Consider the following 11,890-nt stretch of genomic DNA (forward strand, 5'->3'; position numbering starts at 1 on the left):
AATAGTGATCTCATTACTATGTCCTTGCAACTTAGGAAAAAAATAGTGAAACTATTTAATAACTATTGCTTTTAACTACTATGCTTTGGAAATGTAGTTGTAAAATTTATCTTTGGGGCACTAATTAGTTTCAAAATTATAATTTAAAATAAAGAAAATATTACAATATATTATTTATAGATAGTTTTTTGTGTAAATCAACATTTGTATTAAGACAAAAAAATATATAGTACAAAAAGGTCTGCCCGTGCAGACTAAAGATCAACATCCTTGCCCGATTCCAGCCAATCCAAACTTACTAGACTGTTAAAAATCCCCAAGGCACACCACGCAGGGCGGCACTGAGAGGCTGGGGACGACAAAAACAGAATTCCAACTGAGAGAATGTCAAAACAGAGACCTATCCAACTCGAGTTCCTCCAATACTAGCAAGGAAAACTAAGATAAAGACTGTTAAACAGAAAGACAGAGTGCTGAAACATAACATATAGACTCGCTGAGCCGAAACAGAAAAGAACTGACCCAAGACCCATGAAAATACACAGAGACTCTTCAAGCTTCCCATTACAGCTCCAGAACAATATAATCCTTGGTGGAGGAATCCTGGCCAGCCGAAGTTGTGGCTCTGCCAGCTTGAGGTGGCCGCTTCCCCTGACTAGTGCCCACGGTTTCCTCTGCCCCTTCCCCCACGGCAGCGGCTTCCTTGCAAATGGAATGCCTCAGAAGGCTAATCAGCACTGTTAACTTCTTGGTGATGGTACCAAATTGTTGCTCCAATGCACTGATTTTGAAGTCCAGAGCTTCCAAAACCACTGTGTGATCCGCAGAAATTACAGAAATAGCCTGGTTAGCCTGACGAGCCTGATTGAGATACTCCCCTTGCATGTTGATTGCTTTTGCTAACATTGTTTTCATACGCCACATCTCCGCCTGAGTGCGGACATACTGCGTTGCTCGTGTTGACGTTGTGCCAGGATCCTGAACCCACTCCATATCCTTTTCCATATCATTATCCTCCAGATTTTCTTCCTCTTTAGCAACAATAGCTTCCAACTCCTCTATTTTGCGTTTTTCCTTCTGCGAGGTCCTCGTTTCGTATGCCTCCCAAGCCTGCTGCAGGTCTTTGTTGGCAAACCATTCCTGTTGCCTTCACGTGCCATCCTCCTGTGACTAAGAATAGACAGAAACCACCTTCTGAGAGCACAATTGAGACGATGTAGGTAACCTTCGGAGATCAGAGCAATGCTCTTGTAGTTGGGGATTGTAATTATAGAGGGATGAGCCCCTGAGTCGCTTGAGGCTCCCCATCTCGTCACCTCATGCTCGCACGTCCCTTCATGATTATTTCTGCTTCGAGGATCACAATATTGTTGATGGGTCAGATCCTTGTTATTAAATTTGCCCCGCTTGAACCTTTCCGGTGAGTGCCATGTGGCTATTATTTTAATTTTATGCCGGCGGAGTTCATACTTTTTGTTCATGGAGCTCCTAAGATCTGCCCCGTCCTGCTTGTGCATTAAATGCCTCTGCCATTCGTGTACTACTTTCGCCTGTCGACCCTTTTTCCTTACTTCCCTTCGATTGGATGGCGTCATTCTCCACTACCGGCGAAGATCTTCGTACCCCTAGCCTTATCTTTCGTTAAAAATGTCCTGCCTCGAAAGCAGTGTGCACCTGCTTCTCAGCTCCATGCAGGTGATGTCCTGCCAACAGCTGTCCAAGACGACCGTGGGATTATCTATGCCATGGTTTGCCAAGTGATCCGCTACGGTGTTAGCTTTGCGTCTAACTGCCTGAAAGATTAAGCCGTTCAGCCAAGAGAGATGTTCGGCAATGTTCTCTGTCACCTTGGCCAACCTCCAGTGCTGAGTGACCTTACTCACTTTGGTTCCCGAATACAGTTTTCTCGCTGCTGTAATAGCCAGCTGAGAGTCCCCTTCTACCACAGCTGCACCCGCTTTTAGATGCCTGAGAATTCTCAAGCCCTGTTCCAACGCTGCGAACTCCATTTCATTGTTAGTCCCTTCCCCCAGAGCTCGACTGTAGATGTACTGTATACTACCTTCACTATCCCTGAGAACCCCTCCGATGCCAGCAGGTCCCGGATTTCCCCTTGAGGCTCCATCGAAATTGAGCTTGAGGAAACCTAAAGGCGGCTGCTTCCAGGTGTTCATACTAGTGTTCAACTCTTGCCGATAAATCGAGGAGGAAGAAAAGTTTCCCTTGTCAAGGTTAAAAGCTTTCAAAATTTGTAAGTCTGCATTTGAAATGTTTGTGTCTTGTTCTATCCTTCCTTTGGCAAGAACCGTCTGCTTGACATTTTGGAGAATTGTCTCTATTAAGTGGTTTAAATTTCTCATTTCGTTTAGGAATACTCTTCGATTCCTCTCTTTCCAAATTGACCATGCAATGAACCCTGGTAGGAGTTTCCAAATGGTGTTAACCAGGTGATTATTGGAGAAATTACTCCTCTAGTCCTCGATGGTTTCTTGAATAGAATTCATGACCCTGTCCGTCTTTTGAAGTATGGTTTCTGCCCATTTCCATAAACTGTCTGCCCAGTCACAGGTGTTGAAGAGGTGATTCATGGTTTCCTCTTCCTTTCCACACATGGGGCATCATGAAGGGCCCGAGAACCCTTTTTTATGGAGATTCTCCCAAGTAAGTGTTCTTTTGTGCATTAGGAGCCAAGGAAAGTTTTGATTTTTGGCCAGAGCTGGGAATCCCAAACTTTGTTGCACCATTTGACCTTTTCTTCCTGCTCCAAGTTTTCTAAGTGAGTTCTGGCTTCTCTGAGCGTGAAGTTACCTCCTTCTAGCTTCCCCCATCGTAATTGGTCCCTATCTCCTGCTGTCCTTATCCTTCGCTTGTCCAGTTGTGTTCTCAGGTTCCTCATACTGTTATGTTCCTCGGTTATGTCCTCTGTTTCATTGAATATCCAGGTTCTCCACACCCGGTCCCTTTCATTAGGCTTCCAATAATGATTCACTGTAGTTCGCCCTAGCTCCTGGTTATTTCTTTTGCAATCTGCGAACTCAGGCCTTTCCAACTTGGGGAGTTGTTGCCATGCATCCTCCCAAAAAAGGGCGGTTTTCCCATCCCGAATTTCCCAAAAGCTATGTTCCTGGATAATTTGCCGGTTGTTTCTTGCTAGGTTCCAGATGGGTGAGCCTTCTGGGTTTTCTTGCATTCTGATTAGGTTCTGGGAACTATAATTTGGAGCGTACTTTTCCTTCCAATGTTTGGCCCAAGGTAAATTAGGTTCTTTCAGCCACTTCCACCATAACTTAGCACCATAGGCTCGGTTAATCATGGAAGGATCTTGTAAATTCAACCCTCCCAGGTGTTTAGGTTTGCAAAGTTTGTTCCACGCTATCAGTGACCATTTCTTCTTCTCTGAGTTTCCCGACCAAAGAAACGTCCTTTGGACGACCCTTATCTTTTGCAGAACTCCCTTGGGAGTTGGAATAATGGAGAGCATCTATTGAGGTATGGCTTGGAGGACTGCTTTGGTTAAAACCAGTCTTCCTGCAAAATTAAGGGCCCTATGGGTCCAATGATGACATCTTTTCTCCAGACTGGCCAAGATCTTTTCCTAGTGAATTTTTTGCCAAGGTTTGTCAATCAACGGTGCTCCTAGATATTTCGAGGGGAGGCTACTTCTTCGGAAGCCTAGAATTGAGGAGAGATTTTTTTTCACAGCTAAATGAGTATTGAAAAAAAAGATAGAAGATTTCGATAGATTTAGTTCCATACTTGATGCTTGGCTAAAGAGATTGAGAATCCTTTTGTAGCCCAACGCTTTTTTGATTGTGGGAGTGCCACGCAACAACGTGTCATCAACAATTTGTTGGTGGGTGGTTGCTGGAATAGAGGGCAGGGGCTGCAGTCCTTTAATAACTCCTTCCTCCTTAGCTTTGTGGATAAGTCTGCTTAACCCTTCCATCAAGATCATGAAGAGGAAGGGGGATAACGAATCACCTTGTCTAAGACCTCGCGAAGGAGAGAATTGTGCAGAAGGGGCTCTATTCACCAGAATAGAAAATCTGGGAGATTTGACCAAAGTTAGAATCCAGACTATCCAATGTTCATCAAAGCCAAAGGCTTTCAAAATTGTTTCCAGATAATGCCAGTTGACTTTGTCGTACGCCTTTGACAGATCTAGTTGCATCAACATACCTGCTTTCTTCCGAGTTTGAAGAGTGTGAATCATCTCCTGTGCCAGTAGGACATTGTCCAGAATTTGTCTCCCCTCCACATAGCCAGATTGCTCTTCTGAGATAAGGCCCAGAAGTATGGATTTCATTCTATTAGCTATTACTTTGGAAATGATCTTGTAAACGACATTGCACAACGCTATCGGCCGAAACTTTGAGGGGGTATTAGCTTCTTCCTCTTTAGGAATCAGGGCTAGGAAGGTGGAGTTGAGGGACTTGAGGATTGAGGCAGATCGTCGGGAATCCTCCACAACCTCCCAAACTTCTGTTTTGACTATTTCCCAACAAGCTTTGTAGAAGTTAATGGTAAAACCATCAGGCCCAGGAGCTTTATCATTGGGCATTTCTTTCACGGCCTCTTCCACTTCTTCCATGGAAATTTCCCGAGTTAGAGCTAAGTTCTACTTCGACGTGATCAGCTTGGGAATTGAGGAGATAAGTTCATCAATGGCCTCTGTTTTGTCAACTTCAGGTTCTTGAGCTATGCTACTAAAGTGTGTAGTAAGCAGGTTAGTGATTTCTTGATGTGTCTGTAACGTGGCTCCCTGATCATCTTTAAGGCTAAGGATTTTATTAGCTCCTTTGTGGTCAATAGCTGATCTGTGGAAGAATTTTGTATTCTGTTCTCCTTCCTTAAGCCACTGGACTCGAGATTTTTGCTTCCACAGAGTTTCCTCCTGTTGGCAACGAAGTTGCCAGTCCTGCATCAGCTTCTTTTCCTTACTCACAGTTTCTGGGTTTATGGTCCCTTTGATCCATCCTTCATGTATCTGCTCTAATTGCTCCTCTAGTTTCTGTTTTTCCTTGAATATGTTCCCAAAAACTGCTTGATTCCAGATTTTGATCTTGTCTTTAATGTATTTCAGCTTACCTTGTAATCTATACATTTTGGTGCCTTTAATGCCCACAGGTTCTTTCCACCATTGTTCAATTTGCTGTATGAAATCAGGATGGGTGAGCCAGAATTTTTCGAATCTAAAAGGTTTATTTCTTGGAGTGCCCTGTATAGCGGCTGTCAATGTGATGGGCCAATGGTCTGACCCTCCGCTGGGAAGAATATTTGATTCTACTATGATTCCTTCCAGCAATATATTTTCTGAAACCAGAAATCTGTCTAGACGAGAAGCTATTTGCCTTTCACCTCCCCTTCTGTTGTTCCATGTGAAAACACCACTTCTGGGAAACACATCCACTAGCTTAGCCATCTTGATGAAGTCTAGGAAAGCTTCAGAGTCTTTGTTGAGTTTCCTTATACCTCCTTTCTTTTCCATGAGGGTGGTTATCATGTTGAAGTCCCCTCCTATGATTGCCTTTGCTTGAGGATACCTTAGCTTCAGGTTGAGCAGAGTTCTCAAAAAAAGAAGCTTGTCCTCTTGCTTCTGTGGACCATAGACATTGGTGCACAGATAGGTCTCAGAGTTTCCTACAACTTGAGCTTCTACAACTATGAAAGATCTGGCCGCCTCAGAGGAGAGGACCTTGAGTACTTGTGGATTCCACAGAGTGATTAAGCCCCCCTCCCATCCATTGCTGGCAGTCTCCAAGTATTCCATATGCTTACCTAATCTTTTGCTTATATTGAGTATCGTGCTACTTGAACATTTAGTTTCCTGTATAAACACTATGTCTGGTTGTTCTTTTTGGACTTTCTTCTTTAAAAGACGTTGTTTTGTTTGGCTATTTAGCCCTCTAGCATTCCAAGAAAGAATTTTCATTTTAAACAAAGTTTAAGAGCTTAGAGAAAAAGCCTCTAGGGCTTTCATCTTACCGGAGTTCAGGAGCATTTGTCCCAGCTCTTGCAGTGCTTCATTATTGGTTCTGCGTCCTCTTTTTTTACAGTGTTTGGAACTTATGGAGGTTTGATGCAGACCCTGTGTTCGGACTCCCAACCCTTTAGCTATACCCAAGCTTTTGCTTTGCAGTTCCATCTCTGCTCTTTGTCGTGCAATGAGTATATCATTAACTCTTTTTACTTCCTCTTCCGATATGTGTTCCATTCCCTTCTTTTTCCAGTTTTCTACCATGTTTGGTAGATCCACACCCTCTTGCTCTAGTATATCATTGAGTTCCATATCTTCGCTTCCGATTTCACTTATGAGCATTTCTGAGTCTTCTTCAACTCCTTCTATTGTTTCTGGTACCTGGAGTGCTAAGCTCAAAGGGCTTCCCTCTGGTTCTTTTATGTCAGGCCCTGTTGTAGCTTTAGTTATTTCAGTGGCTTTTTGTACATTGATGTTGTCCTCTGATTCCGTTTCAGTTTCCAAGATTTCAAAAGCATTGCTTATGTTACCTTGTGAGGTGCTTGCCTTAGTTTGGCGTTTCCTATTTGCTCTTTGTCTAGCTTTCGGTCTTGTAAAGATTTCCTTGTTCTTCTCTGCTTTGCCATCCTTGTGATCTCCTGCTACTTTGTTCAGTGGGCATTCTCTTATTAAATGACCATGCTCATGACATTTCCTACAGCGGAATGGGATTTTCTCATAGTCTATGGCTTGGAAATAATCCTCATCCCTATACTCCAGCCATAGGCCCTCATGCAAAGCCCCCGAAACATCCATTTCCACACAGATTCTAGCACAGGAGGTGTACCTTTTTTGCAAAGTCGCTTCTGAGGCTTTGATGAAGGTCCCTAGCTTGTTACCTATTTGTTCAAGAGCTGCATGTCCCCAATAATCAATTGGTAGGGAAAAAAGGTGTATCCACACTGGTACCTGCTTGAAGGTTTCCTTTTCTGGTACAAAGTTGGGTTTCCATGGCCTTATGTAAAGGCCCGCAGAGGCAAAGAAATAAGGCCCTCCATCGAATATTCTGTCCTTATCTTCTAGATTTGAGAAAACAACAGTAAAAAAACCTTTAGCTCCTAGGTGCAATCTAACATCACCTTTGGGTTTCCACTGTTGTTTTATCCATTGACATAATGCCCGTTCTGTTGGCCAAAACCCCATGAATCTGCAGATCACTGCATGTTCACTCATGTGATCCCGGTATGCCTGAATCTCCGGGTCTGATATCACAACCCTTAGGGTTTCTGCAGCTTTGGGTTTGCATGGACCCTGGTTCTTCTTTTGGTTAAACGCTGATGTCGTTTCCCTTTGTTCCTCTTTATCTAGATTCAGAGCTTCTTCCTCTGCTTCTGCGTGCTCCTTTCCCTGTTTATTTTCATGAGCGAAATGTGCTTGTGTTGGATTCTCTCTGACTCTGCTTTCTGTTCTTTTGCTGTCATCCTTGCCTTTCAGTTTTTGATTGTTGTTACCTTCATTGCCTATAGTGCCTTTCCTCCCCTTGCTGGTCAAATCTTCCTTACTTGACCTTTCGTAACCTGCTATCTGCACCCCATCCCGTGCTGTCGGCTTATTCATCATTATTTGTTTGAAAGTTGGGGTCCCTATGGACCCCGCGTTTTCCATTTGTCGGGTCAGAGTTTGTCCTCTTCTGTGGAGCTCTGCCGCTCTGGCCCTGTTCTTCTCCAGGTTTGAAACCTCGATCTGATGAGTCCATGAGCGTCAAACCCTCGTTTTCACCAGAGCTCACCTGCGCACTTCACTCTTGCAGTTTTCTCATACCTCCATATTATTTATAAATAGTTACTTGTAATTATAAGTTTATTTTGGATGAAGAAATAATATTAAATGATATTTCAAATATTAAATGTTATCTCTATTAAGTAAATTAAAATGGTAAACATATTTACTAATGATAAACATATAAATTTAAAATATAAAAAAGTTAATTTTTTTATTATTATCTATTATGAAAATTACAAAATTATTAAACATTGTTTATGTTAATTATAATATTAAAATTTTTAATTAATATAAAATTTATTTTATCATCTTTTAATAAAGAAATAAATAATTACTTACTTATGAGATGTCTCGCCAACTTAATTATGTAATGAAATATGAATAATGCAAAATAAAATGACATATAATACAATGATAAAATAAAGATGTGAATTCCTAATGACGTAACCTTTATTTCTATTTAATTTTTATATTAATTTAGTTTTAAGTCACTGGTTTTTACATGGGTTTATTTTGAAGTCCCTCCCATATGATTTTACCTCTTAGCACCTTTGTTTTGTTTGAATTAAACCTACACCGAATACATCATTGTCAACTTGTCCCACGAAACCCGCAACATGGTATTGAATATTCCCTGTTCCTACTCAACACATGGGCTAGAAATTCTATCCTTGAGCTTGAGCTGACGTACACCTATATCAACTGACTTCTACTGCCCACATAATGGGTCATGGCGCGACAAAGTAAATCCCGAGGCCTTATCTCTAACTCGTGTTTTTATGGAAGATTATATTTAATTAGGGAAATTGAAATTGCAATATTTCTAAAATCCGTAATTTGTACGTTAAAAAAAATATGAATCAACTCATGAATTAATTTATATTTCTTTGACTCGTGTACTTTCTAGTTTTTCTTTCTCTGTTTTTCTCAAGATAATTAATGAAAATAATCTCATGTTTAGTTGTTTCTTCTTTTCTGGAGTCTTCTCTTTTACATGTTTTTATTTCAGATTTTGCATTGATGTGGATTCAACTTTTTCGTATGTAACAACAAAACCTTCTAATTTTTCAATTTCTACTATATTTCCCTTTTAAGAAACAATAGAAGCCTATGAAGTGAGTTCATTGAAATTAAATTGCAAAAATTCAGTAGACTTTAACTCATCAAATGAAAGGTTGAGGTGTAGAGCCTTTTCCTTTAGAAAATTTGTATACAGTTTCTCTCTAAATTCTTGCAATTGTTATCTCGATTCACTAGGTAGGAGTTTGCCTCTTTTGATAGTTTGCCTCTTTCGACAAAAACTAGAAAGGGAGGAGTCATGGACATGATTCATAGGGATTCTAAAGCTTTATTTTCGGTAAGTATCGAAAACTGGTTACTGCAGGCATGATTTTCAATGTTTGTGATTTCATGTTTTACATTCTATATATAGTAATATATAGACAAAGAAGAAATACACAACACTTAAGTAAATTATTGCACAAAGGGTTTTCGTCTTAGGCGGGAGAGATCTGTCAAAAAAAGTCAAGAAAAACATTGGATTTCATAGCCAACGTAATAAAATATCACCTTGTAAGGGTTTTTTTGTTTTGTTTGAATTCGTTGGGTTCATCTTTTGCAAGCTTCAAACATTTCTTCTTTGCCATTGTACAACCTTCCAAGCCTTTGCGAATTTTTTCCACCTTTGCAAGGGTGCTATGTTGTTTAGACAAAGCAAGCTTCTCTGCTCCATTTGTTTTCAGAACCTCTCGCACAACATTATTGTCTAATTTGGCTTCGGGAATGCCAGGGGTACTTTTCCATGATGGACTTCATCATTTTGTGAAGTTACATTAAAAATTCAGGGCATCCATACTGTTGTGTTGACTATTCGTTTCTTTTGTCAAGGACTGTTGTAGCAAATCTCTTTGAGCGACAACCTTTTTGTAATGGGCACCAAAGTATGCCACCTTGTTCCCAACCCCTGAGATTATAACGATTGCTACCTTGTTCCCAACCCCTAAGTAGCCAAATATTTGGCAATCTGACGGACATAAACTGACCACCCATGTCTTTCCTTAGCCATATCAAGTCTAAATATTTGGCAATCGGGCAAAGTAGCCAAATATTTGGCAATCTGACCAACATGAATTGACAGCCCATGTCTTTCCTTAACCGCCCATGTCTTTTCACATAGCCAAATTCAAGACCTCTAGCTTTGCTGCTCCTTAAAGCGAATTGATAACACATTTTGAATCCCCCAGGATCATGATATTTTTAATGTTTCTGAGCTTTGCAACAGTCATCAGGGTCCAAGCACCAATGAGCTCTCCTTTGGTATTATGCCACTACCAATACCAATTTTATACTGAAAAGATCTAGAATCTGGAATCACATAGTTTTATCAATTCCCCTGCTCCACACTTTTTTTCTTTGGCAGCCCGGTAGAAAAATCCAATCGCAACATTTTATGGAATCTCAAGAAAATGATGACTTCTAGACTTCTTGTTAGGGAATTCATAAATAGTTTCTTTGAAGTGAGCAACTATCTTGGAATAAAGAGTATAAAGACTAAGTCTATCATCTAAAAATATGATTCCATTTCTCTATTTACTTGTATTTACTAATATTATTCATGTCTTTTACATGTCTAATTAATATAAAAACATGACAATAAGGATCTTACAACAAAGAGGGATCTTTTTCTGGGAGAAGGCAATTGTAAGATGGGCAGGATCTATCCCTATATGGGAATTGGCATTTGAGCTGGATCTCAATGATGAACTAGCTCAACAATGGAATCGGATCTCTTGGTCCATGAGGAGCAAGGTTATTTTCCGAATAGAGGCGGAGGATACACTAATTTGGAAGGGGTATGGGGGAAGATCGACTGTATATGTAAAGGATATCTATCTACAACTCCAACATATGAGCTCCATTCATCAGGAAAGCATCTTCCCTACTTCCTTCTGGAAAACAAGTTTCCCCCTCAAGATTATTATTTTTGTATGGCTTGTTTTCCACAATAAGGCCCTTACATGGGATAATCTCCAAAAAAGGAACTGGAATGGGCCTGGCATATGTCCTTTATGCAAATTAAACGAAGAAACCAACTTACATATCTTCCTAATCTGTCCTCAATCTCAGGGGATATGGCAAAATTTGGCAGTCCATTTTGGTTTCAGCAGAATCTCTTTTCCCTCCATCATGGAAGCATTTGAATGGTGGGGTAAGATGAAATTTGACTGGAGGCCTATTCCATTACTGACCTTATGGGCTATATGGAAATGGAGGAATAGGGCTCTCTTTCACTCCAGAAAGGAAAATTATGTTTTTGTATATGAATCCATTCTCTCTCAATACAATGCTGGTCTTATCATCAATAATCTTTTGAGATGTGGCGGAAAGAAGGAAATCTCCCCGGATCCCTGAGGTGTCCCTCATGCCTATTTTGATAGGGCGGCCCAAAATGGTTGCTGTGCATGTGGAGTCTATATTATCCTAATGGAGGGTCAGCATATCGACATATTTTGGCACGGAGGTAAAGGAAAAAACAGCAAGCAGAGGTAATGGCACTAGCAGGTCTCCTCATTTTCTATGACTATCTTAACATCTAGAATCTACAAATATTTGGTGATTCAAAGGTTATAATCGACCATGTAAGGTCTATTCGCTCCATAAAAATCCACAACCTTTTCAGATGGTTGAGCAGAATAGACTCAAGCTGGAAAAATCGAAAGGACTATTCTATCAACCATATAGATAGAGAAAAAAACAAAGTTGTTGATTCTCTATCAAAAAAAGGCCTTGCTTCTCAAAACGAATTCTGGAAGATGAGTATATCAGTGGGGGACAAATTGCACCATATATAGGAATTCATTCTGTCGGGTACCTAACTGATTCACTCCTCTCCTCCAATCTGGTATGTACCAAGTACCCAATTCTATGCTTTTTCCTATTCTGCGTAGTACTTCATATTTTTTGATCTTGCTTTCTGCTGATGATCCTTATAATGCCTCCATCTTATTCTGATCATTTGATGAGGATTTGTAGTCATGGGCTCTGATTTTGTCTTTTCTCTGTTATGTTTTAGATAGTCTTATTCGACACATATATATGGTTAACATAAACGTCACATGATGTACTGTTTTTTTATTTCTCATAATGAATGAA

At 40.5% G+C, this 11,890-nt stretch overlaps 1 protein-coding gene across 1 annotated transcript; it reads right to left on the reverse strand.

The window, feature by feature from the left end:
• Positions 1-4,618: 4,618 nt before the first annotated feature.
• LOC149253261 (uncharacterized) lies at positions 4,619-5,770 on the reverse strand. Its single transcript, XM_089454412.1, has one exon. The coding sequence runs from the start codon at positions 5,768-5,770 to the stop codon at positions 4,619-4,621; it is 1,152 nt and encodes a 383-aa protein (XP_089310538.1).
• Positions 5,771-11,890: the final 6,120 nt, after the last annotated feature.

The sequence above is a fragment of the Pinus tabuliformis genome, chromosome 7 (genome assembly GCF_031772625.1).
Source record: "Pinus tabuliformis cultivar Carrire ecotype Pingquan chromosome 7, CPIR1, whole genome shotgun sequence".
In the NCBI taxonomy this organism is placed as follows: domain Eukaryota; kingdom Viridiplantae; phylum Streptophyta; class Pinopsida; order Pinales; family Pinaceae; genus Pinus; species Pinus tabuliformis.

Coding starts and splice junctions, on each gene's coding strand:
- LOC149253261 (XM_089454412.1), bottom strand. CDS start 5,770: ATGGAATACTTGGAGACTGCCAGCAATGGATGGGAGGGGGGCTTAATC.